Source organism: Mesocricetus auratus, unplaced genomic scaffold (genome assembly GCF_017639785.1).
Source record: "Mesocricetus auratus isolate SY011 unplaced genomic scaffold, BCM_Maur_2.0 Super-Scaffold_100007, whole genome shotgun sequence".
Classification (NCBI taxonomy): Eukaryota; Metazoa; Chordata; class Mammalia; order Rodentia; family Cricetidae; genus Mesocricetus; species Mesocricetus auratus.
In genome coordinates this window covers 81,197,340-81,223,649 of record NW_024429191.1, presented here as the reverse complement: position 1 = coordinate 81,223,649, position 26,310 = coordinate 81,197,340, and the positions used below count along the sequence as shown (strand labels likewise).

The window sequence follows — 26,310 nt, the reverse complement described above, 5'->3', positions numbered from 1 at the left end:
AGCTGAAATGCAGCCGTTCCCTCCCCAAACCTTCTATTGATTTTTGAGTGTCCCATACCCAGGCTTCTTTCTTCTTCTTCTTCTTTTTTTTTTTTTTTTGTTTGCTTGTTTTTACGAGACAGGGCTTCTCTGTATTGTTTTGGAGGCTGTCGGTCCAGCCGGGCCTCGAACTCACAGCGATCCGCCTGCCTCTGCCTCCCGAGTGCTGGGATTAAAGGCATGCGCCACCACCGCCCGGCACCCAGGCTTCTTGATTCTGAATCCCTCTTGCTCTTCTCCAGAGAAATGGTCCTTGTATCCGTGATAACCTAAATGTTGCTGCTTGCTACGTGGCCTCAAGGCACGAACCTTCTCAATAGACAGTGAGAAAGGGAAACTTCAGGAATGTGTTTTGTTTGTGTTCCTACCCCACACATCTGTGCATGGTACCCAGTAGATGTTCAGTAAATGTGAGAGGAAGCGGGAAATTTAATGTTAGGGAAAGAATGAATATGGGCAGGCAGTCTCTTGGGACACAAAACTGGGAGGGATGCAGGATACAGGAAAATAGAAGGTTCAACTCACTAAAGGAAGAGGAACAACTCCTCCCTTGGGAGGAACTGTAGATAAGCACCTAGATGGATGGAAATGAGATGGGCCTAGGTGAAGACAAGTGTTTGAGCCCTTCCAAATCCTAATCCAAACGTCACCCGCCCTGCACGTCTTTTAAAAATTTCCCACTGACGACAACCCCAGTTCAGTTCATTATCTTTGCATTTATTGGGATTTTTCTACCTTTTGGAATGCTTATTTGTATACAGATCGTATTTCCTTGTCTAGTCCAACTTCTTGAAGACCAGGAGGAATTTGGTTGTTCCACGTCACACAGGACAAGAAGTTAAACACGCACGCGCTGTGGGCTTAACGGAAATCAACAGGAGATGGGACGGACAAGTTCGTGACAGGAAAAGCATTCGTGTCGAGGAGAGAAATCCCCAGGCCCAAAATTACACAGGGAAGCCAAGCCGGAAAGCGCGGCGAAGAGCGAGGGAGAAAGTCGCCAGCGACTTCTCCCTAAGGCTCTGACGTCAGTACCCCGCGACCGTCCTCTCCGATACCTGATTCAAACCTGAAGCTAGGCTCCAGCAAAAACCTTCCCCTTGGCTCCCCGCTGGGCCAAGCCTCGAGCCACACCCACCCCTCGCGTACTGCTTTCCTTTCTCGCAACCCCTTCTGCAACCTCACAACCACCACGGGACAGGCGCACTAGCGGGCGCCCTACTCACAAGGGCGGGTCCTGAGACCGGAAGTCGGAAGCCGGAAGTGGGGCTGTGAGGACGTGTTCCGAGGAAGCCGCAGGCCGGCTCGGCCGGCGTCATGGAGCCGCTGTACCAACAAACGCACAAGTGAGGGCTGCGTCGGGGAGCGGGCTGGGCTCGGCCCGGGCGGCGACTCCCGGGGCTCGGGGCTTTGGCGACTGCCATTGTGGAGGCCGAGCGTTTCCGCCGGGGCTGCTCCGCATTGCTCAGTCCCTAGCGGGATGTCCTCGGCCGCGAGAGGGGGCCGGTGTGGGTGCGAAGGCTCGGGCCGGGTAGCCCCTGCTGCAGACTGCAAACCGTGACGGCCTATTGGGAAGGAAAAGTAGCAACACCCCCCCCCCACCCGCCGCAGGTTATAGTACATTGTCCAGCACCTGCCAGCGTAGTCCTCCGGATTGGTAGAGCTTCGAGAACAGAGAAGCAGTTGACGAAGATTGTGTCCATGAGTTCATTGCTTAGTGGGAGTGTCAGGGGTTGTACGAAAAAAGCGTTTTGTATTCTTGACTGGTTATTAAAGAACATATTTTTGTGATTTAAAGAAATACAGGTGACATAGACTATTATTGTTAGTCACATTGGGTAAGTTAGCTTTAAGGAAATTGAGTTTAAGACTGTCTATTCATAACTAAATTAGTTTCCTTGATGTGTCCTTTATTCATGTTGGCCTGTGTTTTGGGAACTTGCTGTGTTATGTAGCTGGGCGTGATAAGGGCTCATACTTATGCCATTTTAAGGCCTTTCTGTTGATTTTACAACACTGAACTGTCATATTCCCTGGGTCTGAAAATGAAATAAAGTAGTCATCCGGCCTCCTTAGTAAACTCATTACAAAGGATTGGAAATAAGATGGTGGCTACTCTTTTTCTATCTTATATTCTAAGTTTATGGTTTTCTTTTTACTTTGGCAACAAAGTGATTTTGGAGAGGGGAAAATATGGAAACTACATTATAATGACAATTTACATATTATATAAAAAGTGTAGTAAGAGATTAAAAAATAGCCTGTGAGTCACTTGGAAAAGGAATGAAACAGAAAATCAAACTTGCATGACTAAGAACCGATCCTTTACATGGGCCTAGTCGTGCATTGAGGTTAATATGCTGTTTGCTGAATTGACAAAACATACATCAGAACATACTCTCTGGAACATCTCTCTAGAACGTTGGACCTAATCTGTGATTATCTCTTACTGTGAAAGTACACTGACATTAAATCATTTAAAGTCCTGAGCACCAAATGAATGAAAAAAAAAAAGATGAAAAACAGGACATTTTATACTTCAGTAATTGTTCACTAAAGTGAGCTTCATGGAGAAGCTAATAGCCAGGCTTCCATTTTTGAGATACTTGTGTTTGTAAAGATGGTTATATTTGTTCCTTGTGTTGTCCAGTCTGCAATTCTGGGTCTCATCTCTAGACAATGCAGGTTAAGTAGGTCTTAGATACAAACAAGTCTGTAGTGAACAGGCTTTCCAGGTGGTTTTAATGAGTAGTTTGTTTTAAGAACTATTATCTCAAGACCAATTTGTTAATTTGCCTTATGAGGTGTAAAGACTAACTATAGAGGAAGAGTGGAAGATGTGGAGAGAGAGAGAGAGAGACACAGAGAGAGAGAGAGATTATATGTGTGTTCAAGACAGGATTTCCCTATATAGCTGAGATTAGCCTGTAACTTGCTTTGTGGCTCAGACTGGCCTTGAACTTATAGCCTGCTTGCCTCTGTCCCAAGTGCTAAGACGACAGGTGAGCACCGCCACACCCAGGTTAACCCACTACTTGTTTGTTTCAGATAGAATCTCACTGTGTAGCCCCTGCTGACCTAGAACTCACTATGAAAATCAGGCTGGCCTGAAACTTACAAAGATCCACCTGCCTCTGCTACTTGTGTGCTGGGATTAAAGATGTACACCATCACACTCATTACTTTAAAAGCAACAGCAGTTTAACTTGATGCTATTTAGGTTACACACAACCATTGGTTTCTGTAATCTCTCAAATTATTGTTGCCATTAGAAGCTCAGTTGCATAGTTAAGACAGAGGCACCAGGGAGTTAAATGACTTGCAAAGAGTCTGTCATCTTGCATAATTGAACTAGATTTGCAACTGAGATCTTTTTAACTCCCAAGCACTATCTTGCTCATGGTGGTCAGAGGCAGTAAGCACATATAGTCACCGTGTATCGTGGAGGTGGGTAGGTAGTTTCATGACATTCCCCCTCCCCCTCACTTGCTGTTGTCCCGGCTCCTGCTGGGATTATAGTTGTTACCACTATTGGGCCCAACAGATTCATTGACTTTCTTTTTGTTTGTTTGTTTGTTTTTTTGTTTTGTTTTGTTTTTTTGAGACAGGGTTTCTCTGTGGCTTTTGGAAACTGTCCTGGAACTAGCTCTTCTAGACCAGGCTGGTCTCGAACTCACGGAGATCTGCCTGCCTCTGTTTCCTGAGTGCTGGGATTAAAGGTGTGCGCCATCACCTCCCGGCTGTGACTTCTTTTTTTAAAATTATTTATTTGTTTTTATGTGCATTGGTATTTTGCCTGTATTTATGTGTTAGGGTGTCAAATCCCCTGCAGCTGGAGTGGGTCCTCTGGAAGAGCAGACAGTGCTACAGCAATGCCTCCTGCTTAATGTGTACTAACTCTTTGCTTGCCTATATTATCACTCAAGTCCATGGTGGACCCCATGATAGAAAAGCCTGAAACTTCTTTTGTTCTCATGTCTACACCCTCATGTTTGTCCTATTTGGGTATCTGTCACTTGGCTGTGTGGGTGTTGTCTGGATCCCAGCTGAATGGAAATGGATTCTCCAAGTGCTGTATTAGGTAGGAACTTCCACCATGCCAGTCACACCAGCCATGTTTGCATTTATTTCCTAGCATGGAATGTAGAGGCTGGACCTACTTTATTGGTTATATCTTTTCTCATTCATTTATCGCCAAACAGAACTTATAAATAGAAATTAAATGGGGAAAGTCGTTAATGTTTCTCTGAAATTTCTTAAAATTCTTCTTTTTATCTGGCCAAAGAGTGATTTTAAGGTAGTGTTGTCTCACCTGTCCTTAAGAATCTCAGACTTGAAAGGGACTGACAAGAGCTTCCATTCCAGTTCTGTCTTTGGTCATGAAGATCCTTGTAAGACCCCAGACAGTCATGGGCCTGATGTTGCTGCTGCCGCTGCTGTTGCTGCTGCTGCTTCTTCCTCCTCCTCCTCCTTCCTCTTCCCCTTTCTCTTCTTCCTCTTCCTCCTCCTCCTCTCTTCTTCCCCCCAAGATGTGTTTATTGGGGTGGTCCCCACTCATCTTGAATCGGGTGCTTTTCAGTGCTGCTTCCCCCTGAAGGAGCATCCTTCAGTCAGCCTTGCTTTTCCGCCTGTAGGCTGACAGAGGACAGTGGAGAACCCAACACACAAGCCACACACAACTTGTCCCAGGACTAGGGAAACAAAAGGCAGGTGGATCTCTGAGTTTGAAGCCAGTCTGGTCTATATAGTGAGTTCTAGGATAGCCAAGGCTACATAATAAAGCAACCGCTGTGTTTGTTTGTTTCTTTTTGTCTCCAAAAAAATAAAAGAAAGAGCCGGGCGGTGGTGGCGCATGCCTTTAATCCCAGCACTCGGGAGGCAGAGGCAGGTGGATCTCTATTGAGTTCGAGGCCAGGCTGGTCTACAAGAGCTAGTTCCAGGACAGCCTCCAAAGCCACAGAGAAACCTTGTCTTGAAAAACAAAAACCAAACAAAATCACCATAAGGACAGCACAGGACCCATGAAAAGGGCAATAGAATGTCACACTTTGTGGAATAAACAAACCATAGCTTCAAGTCTCATCAATTTTTACCACATAATTGGTTTGCCAAAAACTTACAAGTTTTTATTATAGATGTGTGGCTGTGGGTTATAGATCTGTACAAAATGCTTTGATGAACATCTGTTACAAGTCCTTGATATAAGCAGAATCTCTGTAAACCTTGCTGCTAAAAGTGTGGTACTGGGTCATGCAGTGTGTGTGATGCTACCAGGTGTTGTCAGAATGCACTTGAAGGGTCTCGTCAGACAGGTATGAGACTATCATGTATGGTTTCCCTACTTATGTCCATGTTCTCAAGTTCTGATGGGAGGCATATGATACCATTGGTTTTAATGTGTTTTCAGAGTTATCATTGAAGTTGATCTTTTTAAAATGTGTCTACTCTCTGTGTTTCCTTTTCTGTCATTTGCCCTTTGGTCTTTTTGTTTCGTTTTTTGTTTGTTTTTCAATGAAGGCAGTGTTTCTTTGTGTAGCCCTGGCTGTTCTGCAACTTGTTCTGTAGACCTGGGTGGCCTCAAACTTAGAGATCTGCCTGCTTCTACCCTCTGAGTGCTAGGATTAAAGGTGTGTGCCACCACGTCCAGCTCTTTGGCTATTTTAAAAATTGCTCTGTTGAGCCGGGCGGTGGTGGCGCACGCCTTTAATCCCAGCACTCGGGAGGCAGAGGCAGGCAGATCTCTGTGAGTTCGAGGCTGGGCTGGACCGATAGCCTCCGAAACAATACAGAGAAACCCTGTCTCGAAAAACCAAAAAAAAAAAAAATTGCTCTGTTGAACTTTTCCTGTTGATTTGTAGGGGTTCTTTACATATTTTGGACATCAACCCTTTTGTTATCTGCAACCCTTTTGTTATCGCTATTTATTGAGTCAACTTCCATATATTTCTTCAGAATTGAGTTGGTTATGTTTTTGCTGCCTCTGTTCTCTCTCTCTCTCTCTCTTCTTCTTCTTCTTCTTCTTCTTCTTCTTCTTCTTCTTCTTCTTCTTCTTCTTTCCTCCTCCTCCTCCTCTTCTTTTTTGTCATTCCTATTCCTGTGGATAATAACATGAACTTTCTGATTTGCTTTAAGTCACCATTACAAGTTTATTTCATTGCCGGTGTCCTACTTCTACTAATAGGTATCCTAATTTTCCTGCCCATCAACTCACCAGCCCCTGGTGTTGTCCTCATCCAAGTGTTCCATATATCAATTACCTCCATCTGCATCCCTGCATCAGTCTCTGTACCTCCACTGCCTCTGCCCCGCCCCATCCCTTCCAAAGCTCCCTTCCTGAAACAGCTGACAGGTTGCTTCTCATGGTTACAAGGCTTGCCTTGAAGCATTCAGGAAGTCTTAGACAGCTGGATTGGCTTCTGGTGCCATAGGTCACACTTAGAAGTTACCAGAAAGCTGTGAAAAAGCCAGAGACGGCCGGGCGTTGGTGGTGCATGCCTTTAATCCCAGCACTCGGGAGGCAAGGCAGGCGGATCTCTGTGAGTTTGAGGCCAGCCTGGTCTCCAGAGCAAGTTCCAGGACAGCCTCCAAAACAATACAGAGAAACCCTGTCTTGAACCCCCCCCCAAAAAAAAAAAGAAAAGAAAAAGCCAGAGACACACGGAAGCAAGATGGTGCTCCTGGCTGGCCGTGGTAAAATTTGAGTTCATGGTATATAAAGTTCACAGTGGAGAAAAGTTGTTTTGCTTTCTGTTATGGACTGGAGATGAGGTCTCCTTCACACTGGCTCTGTGCGTAGTGCCTGTATAAGCACAGAAGGCATTGGGACTAACATAAGCAGCATTCCAAGAGCTGACAAGTGATGGGGAACCACTAGGAAGGGTTCGAAGGTGATGTTGACCTGGAGAGTCTCCAGAGAGTGCCCTGGGCCTAATGTCTGGGACCTGTTGCTTTTCCAAATGAGATGGCAGTCACCCTCCTATTGTCAGAGAGAGATGTTTACCAAACAAGAGATACCCATCTTTCAGGGCTTTCCTCCTAAATGGTCCTTCCACTGTGTGCTCCCCGCTGCTCTTTCTCTCAGTGTCTTTCAGGCACTCCAAGCCTGCCTTTACCCCATGTGAAATGCCTTGTGAGCCTTCTGCATAGCATTTTCTATGGTGGCATGCACAATAGTAATCCCAGCACTGTGGAGACTGAGGCAGGAGGATCACAAGCTCAAGGTGAGCCTCAGCTTCATAAATGCAATCTTGTCTCAAAAACAAGCGAACACAACTCCTTCCATCTACCAAATGCCATGGTTTACACTTTCTTAGCCCAGCCTTTCTGTTCCTTTGCCCCACTGTACACAGCTCCCTCCTCAACTTTCTGTTTGTTTCTGCTTCTGTGTGTTGGTTTTCCCGTAATTCTTCTCGGGGATTTTTCATGTCCATCTGGCCTGTCAGTTCCTAATTACATTGTTTCTCAGGGGCAAGGATTGTATCTCCCTTGCCCTTTGACTCTTGGTAGACAGACCAGTGCTCAGCACATTGGGTCACAGAACAGAGAGTGGGATTGGCTGGATCCTGGTGGAGGTTTATCGCCTGCTGTGTGGCCTGGAGCAACTTGCATGACCTTTCTGGGTTCCAGTTTTTATTTATAAAATGAGAACGGTGATAGTGCTTTTCCTTTCAGGGTTATTGACTTAGCAGTGTTTCAGATACAGTAAGCACTCATTGAATGCTAGCAGTATTATTATTAGCATTAGGATCTTAGAAATGATGCCAAAATGGGTGGCCCGAAAGCACCACATATAAATTTTACAGTTCAGCAGCACTGTCAGTTTAAATCAGTTGTAAGATGGCATTAGAACAAGTTGTCTTTCCTGACTGAAGTGCGAGTGATTATTCCTGTCTCACTCATTTCCTCCCTCTTCCTTTGATAGGCAGGTTCACGAGACCCAGTCTCACATGGGACGCCTGGAGACTGCAGACAGGCAGTCTGTGCACTGTGAGTAATTAACCAGGGAGAGCAGAGTCCTTTCTCTGATGACATGGGGCTGCTGGGCTGGGTTTCCTGGCTGTGTTCTGCCTTGGGGGCTTAATGACTCAGCATGGAATGAGCTGTTAGGATGAACAGAAAAACCTTATGGCCAAGTTGCAGAGCTCCCTGATTGTGCCCTCTGGAGTCCCACAAGTTTTATCCCCCATTACCCTTCCACTCAACCTGACATGGCCCTATGGGAATGGGAGTTCTCTCTCCATCTGTCTTAATCTAATTACCTAGTCTGAAAATTCAGACATGTTGACCTGGAACTGGCCATCTCTTCTGAGCTGAGAACTCTGGCTTCTTAGTAGGATTATTCAAACAACTAGCAATATTAATTAGTTCCCACACCAGTTTCTTTTGAGAGGCATGTGGGGTTGTGGTTTGGAGTTTCATTTCTGCTCCAAAGTGCCCCTTTCAGAGCCAGCCTCGGGGACTTCCCACGGAAGCTCTTGTCACCTCACTGCCCAGCTCTCGCTAGGCCTGTTTCCGTTTCCTCTTTTTCCGTCGCTCCCCTTAGCTTTGCGCCCTGCAGTGTGCCCTAATCTAAACTGCGTTTGCTGCAGGTGCGGGCGGAGTCCTAGGAAAGGCTGGTGCCAGGGTTGTCATTTCTTGCCTGGATACTTGATCTGTGCAGTTTAGTTTCTGCCCACTGGCCTTTGTTTGCCTTCCCAACAATCTCATGGTTGCCTGATTAGAAATGGAAAGAGGTCTTTTTGACAGCCTTATCAAAGGGGATAAGGAAAGTGACTATCACACCCTCTACCTCTGCGGGCTCTTTCCTGGGTCTTTCCTATTGATATGTGGTCTATTCTGAGGGCTCCAACACATGCCAGCTACCCCTGCTTTCAGAATTCCTCTGGTGTTTTCATACTAACCGTCCCGTTTCTTTGTTTCTTGCTTTTCTTTTAGCCTCATCTATGAGGAGTTCAGTTGGTCACCTTTTTACTAGGGGTTTATTAACCATATCTGTTAAGCTATATCAAAACATTTAGCTTAACAGAGCTATTTAGGCAATTTTTAAATGTTTATTTTCAAAAGGTGGAGAGTTTATGTCTTCAGACATGCCTTCTTTAAAAACAGAACAGCTAACAACTATGTGTAGCTATAAGTATATACATGCTTTGAAACACAGTATGCCTTGAATTGATTCATCTTTATATGCATTGTGCTCCTTTTGAAATACATATGTTTTGTTTGTGTTATGGAAAAATGTTTGGTTTATCACTTTTCTGAGGGTGGGAGTTGACACAGGGTTTCTCTGTGTAGTCCTGGCTGTCCTGGAATTTGCTCTGTAGAACAGGGCTGCTTCTAACTCAGATCTGCCTGCTTCTGCCTCCTGAGTGCTGGGATTAAAGGCGTGTGCCACCACCACCCGGCACAAGTTATCACTCTTATTTCGATTTATTATCTCTTCCAGTAATTATTTTTTTCTCCCTCTCTCTTTTGTGCAGTAGTAGAAAATGAAATCCAAGCAAGCATAGACCAGATATTCAGCCATCTAGAGCGTCTGGAGATTTTGTCCAGCAAGGAGCCCCCTAATAAAAGGCAGAGTGCCAAACTGTGAGTGTTGACCCCTGACATGGCTCAGATACTGCAGGCCCACCGAGGCTGCCCTTTCTCCCATTAGAAGCTGTAGGATATACTGAAAACTTGGGTACATACTAAAGAAATGTAGACAATGCAAAGATAAGTCTGCCTAAAATACAGAGTTCTACCTAAGCAGTATACCCTCCAGATTAAAAGTATGAGGTTTGTTTCTCAGAAGCCTGTGATCATGGTCCCATGTTTCTTTTGGGGATGATTATGATCTCTTATTTCTTTGAGGTCATTTTGAAAGTATGCATTTTCTGACCAGACCCCTAGCCACTGAAAGCTTAATGCTTCTGGGGATTTTGGCTCTGCTGTTTAGTTCCCACTGGCTTCTGTTGGGCTGACATGCCCTGGTCCTAATCGCCTCAATCAGTCTGTTTATAATGAAGTACTGATCTCATGTTTGATACTCCACCATGAAAGTCAAAGGAAACTCCCTCACCAACACTCCAACCCCTGCTCCTAAAAGTTCCACGAAACTCATTGCTGCTCTACCTCAAAGCTGCCCTTGGGCTTCTTCCAGGAGTGTGGAATAACTCGTGCAAGGTCAGGAAGGGGTCATCAAGCCTGCTTCCTGTCACCTGTTCCCTGAAGCGGTGCAGTCCAGCAGACATTTAAGCAAAGCTGCTGGAATTGTGTGTGATTCCACCCACCTAAACCACAAGCTGCTGCTTGACTCGGCATCTTTGCTTGTCAGTTTAGGCACTGGTGCGGGCGTTGTGGGGAGAAATGAAGCAAGGTCTTCTCCCCTGAGTACCAAGCCAGGCTGCCTCAAAGTGTGCCACCTTTGGTCCCTGGAATTTAATCTCTGTGTCATTAATTCCAGCCGTGTCGACCAACTCAAGTATGATGTCCAGCACCTGCAGACAGCCCTCAGGAACTTCCGGCACCGGCGCCATGCCAGGGAGCAGCAGGAGAGACAGCGAGATGAGCTTCTGTCTCGAACCTTCACCACTAACGTAAGCCAGACACTGGGGGTGTCAGAACTGAGAGCAGGTCACCAGGCATCACCTCTTAGGGGGTTGCTTGAAGCAGACGCAGGAGGAGGAGAACAAGTGGACTGACAGGAAATTTTATGCATTGCCACTAAGACCATACCTAGATGGGGAATTTCTCTCCAACGCAAAACCCTGAAGAGGAAGCGGTTAAATTGGAGAAGTGGGCAGAGGCTGGTCCACTGCAGAGGTGGAAGATCACACAGTTGAGGTGTTTTTGTGATCAGATGGAGACAGACGGCTAGAACTTAGCCCATCTGTAGAGATGCAGATGACAGCATTTGTAAGCTGCCTCCAGGCACCGCCATGGTACTGTGTGTGCATGTGTGCGTGTGTGGTACTGCCATTGTGCTATGTATATGTTTAGTTCAGGCACTGTCATGGTGGTGTGTGTGTGTGTGTGTGTATATGTGTGTGTGGTACTGCCATTGTGCTGTGTATATGTTTTGTTCAGGCACTGTCATGGTGTGTGTTTGTGTGTGTGTTTCTAGCCTCAGATGCATTGAAATGTTTTTACTCCTGAAGAAATTTGTTAACAGATGTTTACTGTTGTGGATTGCTTAGCTTCAGTCTTTTGGAATAACCTGTTGGTTTGCATGTTTGATTTCTTAGAAGCCCCACCCCTGCCCTGTAGCTTCAGTAGGATTATTCTCTGAATGTGCAATGTACTGACCTTTCTCAGCCCCCATTCCCACTGGCAGGAGGATAAACCCATGGCCCCATCCCCCTGCTGCAGTGCATTTCTCCAGGTGCCTCAGGACATGGCTTCATAGTTTTGTTTTTCCAGAGTAGGTGGGCAGGCAGATTGTGGTGGTTAACACCACAACATGTTTTAAGATGCTAAATAGGATAGCATACTGAAAAATATGTCACATTCAGGCATTTTTAGGCCAGAGATGACCTCTCAGGATTACTTTGTTGATTGCCAGCCTGATGTGGCACCACATTCACTAGGCTACTCAGAAACATTGACCCACCAAGTGAAGCTTATTTCTTAGTCATTTTACCTATTCTAAAAGAGAGTCTCTAGCACCCGTCCCTTTTCAGATGGGAATGAATGTGAGACAGATTTGTGTGAAGTCAATAAGTGCTTGTCAGGTAAGGGGAGTCATTAATTCTCTTAAATACTAGAGTCAACACCAAGGTACCAAGTAAAACATTTGAGAAAATTACTAAACATGGGTCCTCCCTTTGAGGAGTTCTCATGTTAGTGGGAAATTCAGAATGTCCATCTGAAGGTAGGTTCTGAACTTGAGCAGCAGAGCAAATGCTTTATCCTCCTGACTGGGAATTGGGGCTTCTGTGGTAGAAGGGGCATTGCCTGGCAGGAGGTTGTTAGTCAGGCAGCAGAAAGGAGAGCACTCACAACTGGTGACCACCTGGTCCTCTCCCCAGCCCAGACTGTGAGACTAGAGCCACCAGAATTGTTCTTAGTGTTTCTGTCTACAGTGTGGTTACAACTGAGAGTTGGCTGTGCACTCTGCCCTGGGATCCTGCCTATCTGGATAAGTTATTCTGTCTCTCTGGGCTTCACTTTCTTCATCTGTAAAATGGGGAGAACAGAAATAACTCCCAGCATGCCGAGAGAGTTTAGGGAAATGGACCTGTGAAGTAAAAGGACTTGGTTTATACTGATAGGGCATCTTCCGTCTGGAAGTCCAGCATCCAAAGGAACTGCTCAGTAGGTAAACTCCAATCCAAAGTCTGCAGAGTCCTAGAATCTGAAACATGGGTCCCAAGCCTTTCGGATAGCCTGTACTCAGTCTGTGGTCTTTGTCCTTCTTCCCGCTGCCTTCCTTTCTTTAGCAACCTTTTTCTGCTTCCTCAGAAGTGTGTTCCTATCCTGAACACCCTTAAGCCTTCATTTGAAAGCACTGCTTCTTTGATCTGTAGTCTCAGTCTATCCAAAGGGACAACTTTAGATAAAATAGCTAAAGAACAAAAGCAAACTTGTAATAGCACATGAGCAAGAAGGAACGTTTGAGCAGCTATCTTTGGGAGGAGCCAGAGAAAACCTTTAGGAGAAATGAATGAAGTCTTGAAGGCATAGCTAGCTTTTCCTCAGTGGGGAAATGTGACAGATACAGAACGCAACACGGTAGCAGGACTCGTATGGAGAGTAATGGGCCTGACACCTCCTCTGCTGTTGTGTAAGCAGACCCCTGCCCTCATACACACACCTCTGATTGCTTTTTCTTCGGTTTGCTGATTCTTGCCTTGTTCCCTCTGGCTCTTCTGGCTTGACCTCGGCCAAAAGGCAGAGTAGTAAGATGCCACCAGCCCCTAGGCGCGGACTAGCAAGGGAAGTTAATCAAGTGCCTGCGTTTCTTTCACAGGACTCTGACACCACCATACCCATGGATGAATCACTGCAGTTTAATTCCTCCCTCCAGAACATTCACCACGGCATGGATGACCTCATTGGAGGCGGGCACAGTATTCTGGAGGGACTGAGGGCCCAGAGACTGACCTTGAAGGTGGGGTCCCTGTTGGAGAATAGAGAGAAGGCCTCTTATTCTGACCTTGTCCTATAGTTTAGCATCTGTGTTTGTATTTTGCTTCTGTGTCCCCAGCTCATGATGTTGCAACAGTAAGCCCAAGCCCTTGAGCTTGCAAGTTTGCCAGTGCTTATAATGAAACCCAGTGGCATTTCTTGGTAGCTAGGGCTTTCTTTGTCTTTTTACTGACCCTGCATGAAATTGAGGTTGCTACAGAGGGACCAGTGAGAGACTGAGAGATGCTTCTTTGGATTTTCTCGTTTAAGAATGAAGGCATGGCAATCTTCTAAGGTGGTTTTCTTTGAGATTGCAGCTGTAGAGTGTGTTATGATGGAGGCTTTGTTTTGTATTTATCCCAGGGATTGTGCCTTCAGGCTACCCAAGCCTGCAGTAGGTGGTTTCCAGAGCACATGGTGGTCTGCATGCATCTCTTCCTCTTGCAACCACATGTCCAAGAAGTCTGCCCTGTTGGCACTGTTGACCCAGACCCCGGGGAGTGGTTTACAGAAACATCACACAGATTGATGTCAGTCTTGGTGTTTCAGATGGCTTGGGGGTATGGGCTCTGCCTGTTATCAGAGTGTGATCCCCCAGAATAAGGCATTGCCAGACATTGAGTTGTGAGAAAGTCACTTGGAAGTGTGCCTATTATCTTAGTTTTTATTGTAGCACATTGAGCCGTCTGCTCTATAGGCCTCCAGTGTGTGTATCTGATCAGCTCCCGCCATCTTTACCAGGGAGAGGAATAGATAGGCCTGCTGATGCTCACCTCCTGCTGACAGTTACAGCATTTCCAGTGGCCCAGGAGGGTGCTCCCCTTTCAAAACAGCCACTAAAGAAGTCTGCACAGATACCAGTTGGCTCTCCTGCTTTTTTTTTTTTTTTTTTTTTTTTTTTGGTACAGAACATCCCTCTTTTGTACAGCTCAGGAGAAGTTCAGACTTATAAAACACATCCATGTGGCATCAATGCAAGCTAGTGGGGTTGAGGTTATTGATGGAGTATTAGCTTCGTCCTGCAGCCGCACTGAGGAGTCCATGTGCACTGTAGCAGGGGTGGCCTGCCAGGACACCTGTCCAGGTGGTGGGTCTTGAACCTTGTGACTCTGACTCACTTTCTCAGTGTCCCTCCTTTGCTTGTCTTTTTTTCTTGATCTCTTCCACCTGAACCAAGCAATTTTCTTCCAAACCATTTAAGGGGAGCATGAAAGAACGGGGATAATTGCTTTGGTGTTATCTTGGGAAGAGGGACTTTTTGAGATTAATGGTCACTTTTAGGTGTTTCTAGAAGGCATGGCCACAAAGTAGTCTGCACTTTCACTCTAAGGCAGGATCTTTAACAGAGCACCCATTTCCTCACTATTGGGAATACTTTTTCTAGTCTCCCCTGACAGCTGACCAGTTTGGCTTGAGACCACCATTTTATTTTTATTTGCAATATAAAGAATCAAATATAAGGCTCTCATGTATAGCATGCTCTCAGGCATTCTACCAGTGGGCCACATCCCCAGCCCAAGATTCCTTTGTTTGGTTTTTTGAAACAGTGTCTCATTACATAGCATTGGCTGTCTTGGAGCTTGCTGTATAGACCAGGCTGACCTCAAACTCAGAGAGATCTGCTGCCTCTGCATCTTGGGTGCTGAGATTAAAGGTGTGCGCCACCACTCCTGGCTCAAGATCCTTCTTGATGAGGCTTGTTGCCTTGTTGATCCTTGTCTAGGCAGACCATAGGCTCTGAATTCTGTTCATGTTACCGTGCGTCTCTTTCACCTGGCCCCTTCTCTCAGTTGCTTATTAATGGGTGTTCCTTTCAGAAAACAAATGTGGGACTAGAGGCTAGAGCGTCCATGTGAGCACAGTGGGCGCTGTGTGTCATGACACATGCTGAGTTTTGTTATTTCATAAGAAGCTGTAAATACAATAAACATTAAGGAACAGTGAGGAGGACCAGGCCATGTGGTTTAGGCAGTTTATTGTGGTGGGTGGCAGCATTTATATAGAAGAGGTTTTATGTCTTCTCTCTCTCCCTCTCTCTCTCTCTCTCTCTCTCTCTCTCTCTCTCTCTCTCTCTCTCTCTCTCTCTCTCTCTCTCTCTCTCTCTCTCTCTCTCTCTCTCTCTCTCTCTCTCTCTCTCTCTCTCTCTCTCTCTACCTCTCTCCCTCTCTCCCTCTCTCCTCTCTCCCTCTCTCCTCTCTCCCTCTCTCCCTCTCTCCTCTCTCCTCTCTCCTCTCTCCTCTCTCCTCTCTCCTCTCTCCCTCTCTCCTCTCTCCTCTCTCCTCTCTCCTCTCCTCTCTCCTCTCTCCTCTCTCCCTCTCTCTCTCTCTCCTCTCTCCCTCTCTCCTCTCTCCTCTCTCCTCTCTCCTCTCCTCTCCTCTCTCCTCTCTCCTCTCTCCCCCTCTCTCTCCTCTCTCCTCTCTCTCTCTCTCCTCTCTCCTCTCTCCTCTCTCCTCTCTCCTCTCTCCTCTCTCCTCTCTCCTCTCCTCTCTCCTCTCTCCTCTCTCCTCTCTCCTCTCTCTATGTATCCCTGGCTAGCCTTGGATCTCACAGATATCTGCCTGCTTCTGCCTCCCAACTGCTGGGATTAAATGCCCAGCCTTTGCTTCTTTTCCCACTTCAAACTTACTTGTTAATAACAACTGTAACTACTTACTCAGTAGAAGCCCTAAAGATTTCTACTCTATGAAGTGAATGGGTCATTATCAAGGATTGCTGGAGCTGAGGAAGTTTTTCAGATAGCTTTTAAAAATATAAAGTCTAGAAGTGTCCACAGGAATATGGCTGAGCACGAACCCAGTCTGTGGTGCTTATGTGTCTGGGTAGTGTTTGTCTGTCACCCATTGTAGAAGTTTTCAGAAAACTGGTAATAATGGAACATTTTGGGTAATTAGGCCATTGACAGCAGTGCTGCTTCCAGCTAGATCATAGGCTGGGCACTGGATGCAAGGGCTGTTAGCTGACAAGAAATCATGGCACTAGCACAAGGCAAGAGTGTTACCAAAGAAGACTTTGCACATTTGATCATATACTGTATATAAATGAAAGCAGCCTGAGAATTAAAAACTGAAAAGCTAAACTGGAGCTACTTGGGAGCTGCGATCCACAGAAACTGTTCAGTGTTGATGATTCCTATTGTGGCCCCTTCTGCTAAGAGTTGGTGTGTATCTGTTCTCAGGCTGTATGTAAGCCTTCTTGGAGAAGACCTACTAGCTGTCCTTGCCCACCACTGTCCAGCATCTCATCCACCAGTCCTGTGCCCAAGAGCAATAGCAATCCTTGGCCCCAGGTCCAGCCTGTCTTTTCAGCTGCTTTAAGGTTCATCTTAGGAAATAATGGTATTTATGGTAGAGCAGAAGGTCTGTTAGCACATGAGAGATGTTCTTCTGGGGACCCATGTTAGATTATCACTACCCACACATTGTGGCTAACTGTCTGTAACTCCAGTTCCAAGGCATCAATGCCTCTTCTGACTCCTGCATGCACGTGGTGCACACACATAAATAGAGGCACACATATAAATGCAGGCATACATACATACACATAAATAAATGTTTTTAAAGTTGTTTGTAGAAATTAGATGTATTTAGGCCTGGCAGTGGTGGTATGCCTTAAATCCCAGCACTTGGGAGCCAGAGACGGGTGGATCTCTGTGAGTTCAAGGCCAGCCTGGTTTACAGAGTGAGTTCCAGGATAACCAGGACTGTTTCACTGAGAAAAAAAAAATAAACAAACAAAAAAGACAAAACCAAAAAAAAAAAGAGAGAAGAAGAAGAAGAAATTAGATGTATTTTCAGAAGAGTAAGAATATTTGAGTAAGACACTCTGATGTGTGGTTCACAATACTTAGACTAGTTGAACCCCTTTGCCTTAATTACAAAATAGTGGAACAAGCAAATAAGGAACAAAACAGGACACGATAAAGTATAAGTGACCAGTAGGCAGGCCAGCCCCTGATCCTAGCAAGACTTGACTAGTCTGCCTTGAGTCTATCCTCCGCTCGCCTTACACTCTGCCAAGGCTCTTCCACTCATAGTGGCTCTGCCTGCAGCAGCTCTCCACTTAATATTGCAAAAATTTTAGCTTGAATGCACACAGTGCATACTTGTGTATTCAAAGGGTAGGAAAGGCTGGATGTGGTAGCACATGCCTTGAATTCTAGCATTGGAGAGGGTGAGGAAGGGGGACTGTGAGTTGTAGACCAGCCTGGGTTATTTAGGGAGACCCTATTTCGAAAACAAATAAAAATAATATTAAAAGATAGGTGCAGCAGATCGGTGTAACTAATCTTGACCACTCTTATGTATTTTTTTATTTTTTCTCTAGTTTTCTGAGTTTATTTGTTCCCATTTGAGCTACTTTGCCTCTAAAAATTGAATGAGCTTCAGCAAAGACACTCATATATAGTTTACCTGTGATTAGTAGAGGGATATGTCTGCTTGTGTATATATGTGATACAATTGTCATGAATTGATGTAGGTATGACATAGTAGTTTAAAAAGCTGGGAAGTGGTGGCACACACAGAGGCATATAGGCAGATCTCTATGAGTTTGAGGCCAGCCTGGTCTATATAGTGAGTTCCAGGAGAGACATGGCTACATAGAGAAAGCCTGTCTCGAAAGACAAAACAAACAACAACAAAAGTACCTTAAAAGGTTGGGGGAGGTCCAATGTCCATTGGTGTACTGGCTACTGAACTAAACATAACTATTCATACTGTTGTGTGTGGCTTCTTCCTCTGGTTTTAAGGTTTACTCGTGTTATGACATATTTGATTACATGTGCTAATTAGGTCTTTTTTATTTCTGAGCCATGTGTATCTATGCCATAGTGTGTTTATTTATCCTCTGGTTGATACATAAACTGGATTGCCTCTCAGTTTTCAGACCTTATTCTGATTTTCTGTTTTCTTTTGTCTTTTTTAAAGAAGCTTTCTTGTAGTTTCCGTCTTTGTGTTTATTTGGAGATCCGCCTTGAATGAGTGTTACTCAAATGCTCAGGTGCCCTTCTCTAGGGCTCTTGACAGTGCCTCCCACTGAATCTGGAGCTAGACTGGTGGCCAGCAAGCCCTAGAAATTCTCCTTCCTCAGCCACCTACAGCACTGAAGGCTATAGGCTAACCACATCTAGCTTTTTACATGGATCCTGGGGTTCCAAACGCAAGTCTTTGTGCTCGCACAGCAAACATTCTGACTGAGCCATTTCCCAGCCCCAAGTTTTGTATGTAATGTGAATCACAGTTCACTTTTTTGTTTTACTTATACATGAAGTGTACATATATACATGATATGTAGCCAGTTCCAGCACCATTTGAGGGAAAGGCTTCTTTTCCTTTGACCAAACACAAGTGAATCTATCTCTGGTGAGTGTTGCCTTTCGTATCTGGGCATGACCAAGAGGACACTTAGTAAAACCCTGACTTGTGGTGCTCTTTAACTACCCTTGGCAATTATGTTGATCCTTGTTTTTCTTTCTCTTCTCATCTCCCCAGGGGACTCAGAAAAAGATCCTTGACATTGCCAACATGCTCGGCTTGTCTAACACAGTGATGAGGCTAATTGAGAAGCGGGCCTTCCAAGACAAGTACTTCATGATCGGAGGGATGCTGCTCACTTGTGCAGTCATGTTCCTTGTGGTACAGTACCTGACATGAGCCAGCTGTACCCAGCACGGAATAGCCTTCCCACTGTGTGCACATGTGCAAGCAGGAAGTGGGCTGGGAGGCCACCTTTTGAAATGTATGCCTTAACTGTGAAGACACCCCTCCCCCCAGGACTAATTGTGGCTTAGTATCAAACCTGCTTTGTTTTCTGTGACATCTGGGGAGTGGGAACTGGGGTCACCAAGATGTGTGGTGCTTAGGAAGTGGGTCAAGATCCTATTATCTGGTTCTCACTGGGGGAGGGATGGGTGGGTTTTGTGGTCTGTCCATACAGTTAATGCTTGCCCTGGAAAGCCTGCATGGTGACGCTTGCACACAGGACTGTCCACACTGGTCATTCCTTGTCATCACCCGCCCTCTGTGGCTCCTGATGGGTGGGCTGGGACACAAGTGAGAAGATGAGGAAAGAAGTCTTTCCTTGTGCCTTCTGGGATAGATCAGTTCTCACATCCTCTAGCCACTCCCTAGTCCCAACCCCTAAGAAAACATGACACGTAGGTGACTAACTGCTAACACCAGCACACTTCCCTGGAAGCAGCTACTCCAGGGAAGTGGAGACATTGGAGTTGCTGCTGATAGTGTAAGCTTTTCCATGCCACGGTTACTGGGTGTTTGTCCTTCCTGAGGTGAGGCCAGCAGTGTTCCTGGGGAGTGTTCAGTCTGGACACAAGTCCTGAGTCACCAGTGTTTTTCCAGTTAATACAGCAATTGACTCTTACAGTTGAGAGACAGTAGCTTGGCACCTCCACCCAGACTTCAGTGGGTGGGCCTTTGCCCCTTTGAAAGTAGCCATGAGCAAAGGGTGATTTATAAGCTGCAGACTTATCTAGTTTTGCCATCTCAAATTCCTGTGACTAGCTCTCCTCTCCCTTGAAATATATTAGCAATATATCAATCCACTAACCCTCCCTGTTCCCCAGCCCTTGTAGGCCACCCTGGAGATGTCCCTGGTAAGTATATCTTTATGAGACTGTTTCAGGGACCAGGTCATTTTTACTTTGCCCAGCCATGATTAAGGCTATATCAATACCTGGTGTATTGTAGAATTTTTTTTTTGAAAAATAATATATCTTGAGCACACTTATTGTGCTTAGTCTCTGAAAGTACCAGAAAGATCTAGTGATTTTATTTGTTCTCTAGTCACAGACCCACCCAAACAATCCTAAACTTAGTAGCCTCATGGTGGGACAATCAGACACCCAGAATTCCTCAGAACTGGAAACCTGGTCAGTATTAACCCTACCTTTGATTGCCCTGCTTATCTTTGCTTAAGTGCCCTCTGTGCCATGTCCCTCTTCACAGTGTGTGTTACATACCACCTCTCTCCTATTGAGTAGCAGCGTTGGTCTCTTGGGTACATCTGTGGGATCCCTTTGGGGAACTTTATCAGCAGTCACACTTTTAACCTGTCTTTCCTGGGTACTAATTTCAGATTCTGGTCAGATTCAGCGTCTGTTGCTCCTTCCGCTCTAGGCTAAATGGGCCCTCAGTGGCCAGGAAGTAAGGATCTGTGACTCCTCTAGGGAGAATTGATAATTCTGTGGAGTGAAAACAATGGCCCCGAGAGGAGAGAGGAAGCTTGTAGCATCTTCAGACCTAGGTCTCACTTTGGGGACACAAATTGGCATGAGCTACTGGCTGGCCATAAAATGGAGTTTAGACTGCATAGACCTGACTGCCCTGCCCCCTGGGCACCCCACAATCCCATCAGACAACGTGCTTTGGAAGATGCACAAGTTAAAACTTGAGCCATTTGGACTCAAAATGTGGGCAGCAAAAGCTCCCTGCCCTTTGCCCTTCAGTGATGGTTGGGACAGTGTTCCCACACTTGTCTTTGTAGTGCTCCTTGGCTTTGATAAACCTGATGTTCTGCCTTCGCAGCCAGGTCTCCCTAACTTTGGAATAAAAGTTGCAGTGGGTGGGCGTCTTCACTACCTGGGAGTAGAGAACAGTAGTAGCCAGAGGATCTGGATGCTGAGGGCATTGAGCTGGCTGCCTCACGGCTGCCCTCCCTTGCATTCCCATGCAGTACCTTGTGAGATCACCCCGACCTGACTGGGTACAACTGTCCTCAGTGGTGGAAAGGGCCAGAGCCGGAATGGATGCCCTCTAGTGGGGTAAGACTGAGTTCTAGCTGCAGCCCAGCAGGTGGTGTGTGCAGCTTGGTGCCGCTGTGTAATAGTATACATCTACTTAATACAGGCGTGATGTAAAGCAGGTAGGGCACCTGTATTAAATAGATGTATAATCCATGTGTGGCCACTTTAAGGAAAGCAGAGCCCAGGGACCAAGTAAGTAGTCTAGGTTTTACAGGTGTGCTCCAAGCTTTCTTGAAAGCCAGCTTGCCCTGTTGAATTTAAATCGCTTTAATTGGCAAATTATACTTACACCCCTTGTTTTCAGAACATGTCAGCTGAATAAAGTTGAGGTTTATTTAGAAAACTTTAAGAAGGCACTTGGCATTCTTTGTCATGACTACCCCTTTGTTTCCAGGCCAGAAACTTTCATGCACAGTGTTTGAGAGCTGCGGGCTGGGTGGCTGCCTCAGAAGCAGCTGGGAACATGAAAGTGGAGGCTCTTGGGATATCCTCAGACCTTCTGATTCAGAACAGTGCTTAAGGTTCCCGGGTAATCCTGCCATGTGTGTGTGTACCGCTGCCTCCTAGACAGAGAGCTGTTCTCTTAAGGATGATAGCACGGGAAAGAATGTGGAACCAGATCTGCATGTGTGTGTAAAGAGTAAACCCTGACGAGTCCCAGCTGAAGTCTCATTGTGGCCTGCCTCATCCAGGAGAGTTGAGGACCCCCAGAAACAAGTGGGGCCTGGGCTGTCACTCTGACACAGTGCTTGCCTGGCATTCACTCTGCACGGAGTTCTGCCCTCAGCACTGCGGGCGTTCATAATAAAAAACAAGGAGACAGGGCCTGGGGGGATGGCTCAGCAGCTAAGAGCACTGACTGCTCTCCCAGAGGATAGTTACAACCATCTTAACTATAGTTCCAGGTGATCCAAAGCCGCTTTCTGACTTACAAAGGTCAAGGCACACGTGGTGCACAGAAATAAACACAGGCAATTACTCACCCACATAAAAGGAAATAGATAAAACTGAAATACAAAGTTAGGACCACAAACAAATGAAAGCAGAGGCATGTCAAGTCAGGAAAACAAGCACAGCAGAGAAGCAGGATACTGGCTGAATAGGACAGGGTGACACCTGTCCTCAGGCCAAGACCAGACTTCCGTACTGCCAGCTTCCCCATAGCTTTTTGTGTAGGTGAGGCAAACTGTTCTTCACCTTCAGTCTTCCCAACCCTCAGAGTTAGAGCTTGTGTTGTCCCTGCTGTGCAGACAATGGGCTGTCTTAGTGGTTTTCCAGAGAAGCTGGTTCCTTATGTAGCTATACTCCCAACTCTACCAACCTGCCTCTTGCATCCCCTGAAAGATACTCTGCTAGCATCTAGTGATGAATGGCATACTAGGTCTTATATGGCTAGTTCTACTTCTAAACTAAAAGGGAGAAGGATTTGCATGTAAGTCCAAAAGCAAGGTGGTGTCATACCCACAGCTTGCCACTAGGGGGTGACAATTCTCCACTCTTGGCTGGTCTGTCCAGAGACGCTTGCTTGGTGCATTGAGCAGTTCTGGTCCAGTTCTCTTAGGGTGCTAATGACTCTGCAGAGCTGTGGCTCTGGGCTGCTTTAGGACTCTAGGAGTCTGACAAAAGATGACCAGGTTTCAAGACTGCATTCCCTCCCGTCCTTCCCTCGCCACTCTGAGCAAACAGACATGGGAAGCATTTCCCAAGGTGTCATTACTCCCCTCTGCTCTTTCACCTCATGGCACTAAGGGAACGAGCAAGCAGGATGGGAACAGGCTTGAGGCTCTGGCAGGGCTTGCCCCATCCAATGCAGCAGAACCTGTGCTGCAGTGTACTCCCCATCCAATGCAGCAGAACCTGTGCTGCAGTGTACTCCCCATCCAATGCAGCAGGACCTGTGCTGCAGTGTACTCCCCACCTCGTTCATGGGCTCTAGCAGTTGGCTCTACATCATGCTCCTCTGGGAGCTTTTAGAAATGGCTGTGTGGAGGCATTGTACTTTGACTAGTTTATCGGTGTGGATGCAGACAGGACATTGCGCATTGCCCAGATGGCTAGCGTGTGCAGGCATGGCTTCAACTGTAGATAGGAATGTCGTTCCAAGACTAGATGGTCCCCATGGACTTCACCGTCTCCATTGGTTACACTACATTAGACCACCAGGAAGAACCTAAAATGGTCCTTGGCCAGTGGTGTCATTATTAACTGATACCACTCTGTCTCTGAGTAAATTACTTATGTGTGAGAGGCTAGCCCTTCCCTGTTTCTTCAGGAGACTTCTCAATCTTTCTCTCACTCCACACCTGGCTCAGGGCTCCATGCTCCCTGCCTGCTGGGCTTCTGGGCACACCATGTCTGCTGTGTGGGAAATGGTAATTGTTCCTCACTCCGAGTGGTAACCTGCACACAGAAGGTGGTCACTGGTCACAGGCTATCAAGTTAGTGGCCCACAGGAGGTGTCTCAGGCCAGTAATAGATTTAGAGCTCAATGTTCTGAGAAGCTGCTGTGGCCACACCCTAAAGCAAAAAAAAAATCATAACCACTTATGCTGTGGCCCACATGCTCATAGGCCCTCAACAACAGAAATGGATAAAGTAAGGGGGAGAAAAGCTTAGGTCACACAATGAAAAAAAATGTGCCAACCAGGCAGGAAGTAAAAAGGTCTGCAGGAGCAGCCTTCCCTGTTCCTGGTAATAGTGGTTGGTTATCGCAGATAAGCTAATGGAGACAATGAGGACCTATTCAGAGTGCCCGAGTGAGAGCTCACACTGGCTCAGCCTTCCTGCAGTGGTGTCTTAGAGCCCCTCCTTCCGGCTGCTAATGACAACTCTGCTGGACAGTTGCTAAGGTCACTCTAGTCCAGGGGGAAAGAAGAGAGAGGACCACAGTGACAAGCTCAGTGCTTGTCACTAAAATGGTGCTTCTCAGCCTTGGCTACTTCCTGGAGGTTTTTAAAAGCCTAGGCTTAAGGGGTCAGCCCCAAGAGGCTCTGCACTACCGATGTGGGGCAGAGCCTGGGAAGGTTCACAGTGCCTTCCAGCTGTGGTGCCCTGCTAATCCTGTTTAGCTTCAGAGATTCACCCTGCTCATCCAAAACAGCCAGAGGAAAAGGAAACAGAGTTCCCAACCTAAGGGACCATGGCTCTGAATTGCTGTATCAGTGGGGCATTGACCAGGAGGGGCTTTTCCAGAGACTGGGAGGTAATGAGCAATGACTGGGTTTTGGGGGGAGAGGGACAAGGTGACCCATGGCGTTAATAAGCTCTAACTGCCCTTTGGCTGCAGGAGGCAGTGAGACAGCTGCTGAGAGGGTTGATGCCCATCACAACGTGGCTTATGGCCGCCTGGAGCCAGCTCAGAGCCCATAAAGAACTGGTTGCCCTTCAGAGGCAGAGAAGCTCGAGGCAAAGCTGAGTGCATGGTGGGTGTTAAAAGTGTGGGCTATGCAGGAAGACACAGATTCCTCTCTCGTTTCCAACATGGCAACAGGTGCCCCATGGGCAGAGCCCATCCCGGAGACTTCCCACACTTCTTTTAAGAGCAGTTTTCTGTTTCCAGGATGTGTGGAGACACAGGTGAGAGGTGACAGGTACCTCTGCAGGAGAGCAGAGATCGCAGAGCCCCAAGACCGCTGCAGATGTGAACTTGGGAATATAAGGCTTTAGAGATGAAGTGGAGTGTGCACCCAGAGTCCATAGCAATTTAGTACAAGAAACCATTTCTTTCCGCTTGTGGCAGAAGGTAGCCTTTTACCACAGTCTAGGGATTCTGGAAGACCCTCAGCTGGCAGCCCCCAAATGGGGAATGGGAACTGTGGCCACCACCTGGATGGGGAGACATTGGAATAAAAGTGTTATGGTCATTCTTACCTGCACTTGGTTAGAGATGTGGATACCTGGGAAACTCACCGAAGGGAGGAAAATAGCACAAACCCGGCATTGCCACCTTTTAGCATAAAGTCTACTTAAGGGGCTGAAGAGTTGGCTCCTCAGTAAAGAGAACTTGCTGCTCTTGTACCCATATTGCTCCTCCCAACCTCTGTAGCTCCAGGTCAGGGGATCTAATGCCCTCTCCTGGCTTCAGTACACCCCCCACACACACCCATGGCAAAACATTCATCCGCATAAAACCCAGTAAGTGAAAGCTGTGAGTGGTAAGCCATACCTGGAATCTCAGCACTTGGGAGGCAGAGGCGGAAGGACCATCAGTAAATCGGTAACCAGCCTGGCCTGCCAAGAAAAAGAAGGCCAATTTAATAACTGGATATCATAGGATAGCAATTAGATGCCAGACACATGGGGCAGAGATCATAGATCCCGAGAGACAGGAGAGGGTACTATAGTGGGCTGAAGATTGACTCAGGAACCTAAGCCCATAGGAGGAGTGGGCTTAGTGTTCAGTGGATTGGGTTTAGGGAGGGAAGCTGGGGAGGGAGACAAAGGCCGGGAGTAGATGCAGATGGAGGTAACCACGTCATTCTGAAACCTGAAAACGCTGGGGTAGAGCCTAACTAATGCCTGAATTTCAAGTTCCCAGGAGCCACGCTCGGGAAGGAGTGTACTAGGGCTCTGCACATCTCCTCAGGAGCACCCAGTAGCCTACTCTCCCCATCTCCAACCTAGTAATGTCACCAACTGGTCCAAGACATGGGGAAACAGTACCTTCAGCTATTGAAGCGCCCTCAGAGCTTCCCATAGCCTGTGGTCATGATGCTGACACCGGTGAGACCTAGTAGAAAAACTTGGTCTGGTGTCAGGTGTGGGCAAGCTTTGCTCCGTTTGAGGACTCTGACATCATTGGCCTTGGACATGATCTTTTGAGGTACTACATGGTGTAGTGGGGGTGGCAGTGATAGCTTTGGTTCTTAACTTGTCAGCAACCCCGACCTTGGGTTTCATCTGTTGAATCTGTTTCCTGTCTATATAACAGGGGTAACAACAGCACTTCCCAAGGATGGCTCACATGGCTGTGTTTGAGAGCGTGCTCAGTGGAAGTGATCCTTGTAAGAAGGTGGAAGAATCTGCATGATCTGATTGTGAAGATCAGCTCTTCCCTTTATTGTGTGAGCTTGAGCAGATCACATCCTCTGTCCCATGTCTCTCTCCTCTTAATTGGCTCAGTGTTCCCTCTGACATGGGGTGTCTGCCACCAGGGCTTAGGTTTAGACATTCAGTCAAACTTTCCTGTTGTTAACTAGCATTGTGTAACTTTGGCATTGGAAGAGCTGCATTCAAGTGCCCACTTTGTCATTATCAGTCCCCACTCATCCTCGGCACCTTCATGAGTGTGTAGGTGTTAGTAATGTCCTACAGGACAGAGAGAACACAAATTTTTTTGAAGCAGAGACATCAAGATGGCTTAGTAGGTAATGTACTCAACATCCTAGCCTGGTGATCCATGTTCAAGC

At 46.6% G+C, this 26,310-nt stretch overlaps 1 protein-coding gene across 2 annotated transcripts; it reads left to right on the top strand.

The window, feature by feature from the left end:
• Positions 1 to 1,228: 1,228 nt before the first annotated feature.
• Gosr2 (golgi SNAP receptor complex member 2) lies at positions 1,229 to 21,251 on the top strand. Of its 2 annotated transcripts, XM_005070059.4 has the most exons (6): positions 1,229 to 1,385; positions 7,961 to 8,025; positions 9,516 to 9,624; positions 10,481 to 10,613; positions 12,986 to 13,126; positions 18,633 to 21,251. In XM_005070059.4, exons 1-6 carry the CDS (start codon positions 1,357 to 1,359, stop codon positions 18,792 to 18,794), a joined length of 639 nt encoding a protein of 212 aa, XP_005070116.1. In that variant the 5' UTR covers positions 1,229 to 1,356; the 3' UTR covers positions 18,795 to 21,251. The 2 variants fall into 2 exon arrangements, with proteins under 2 accessions (XP_005070116.1, XP_021082821.1); XM_021227162.2 differs by lacking the exon at positions 12,986 to 13,126.
• The last annotated feature ends 5,059 nt before the right edge of the window (positions 21,252 to 26,310 follow it).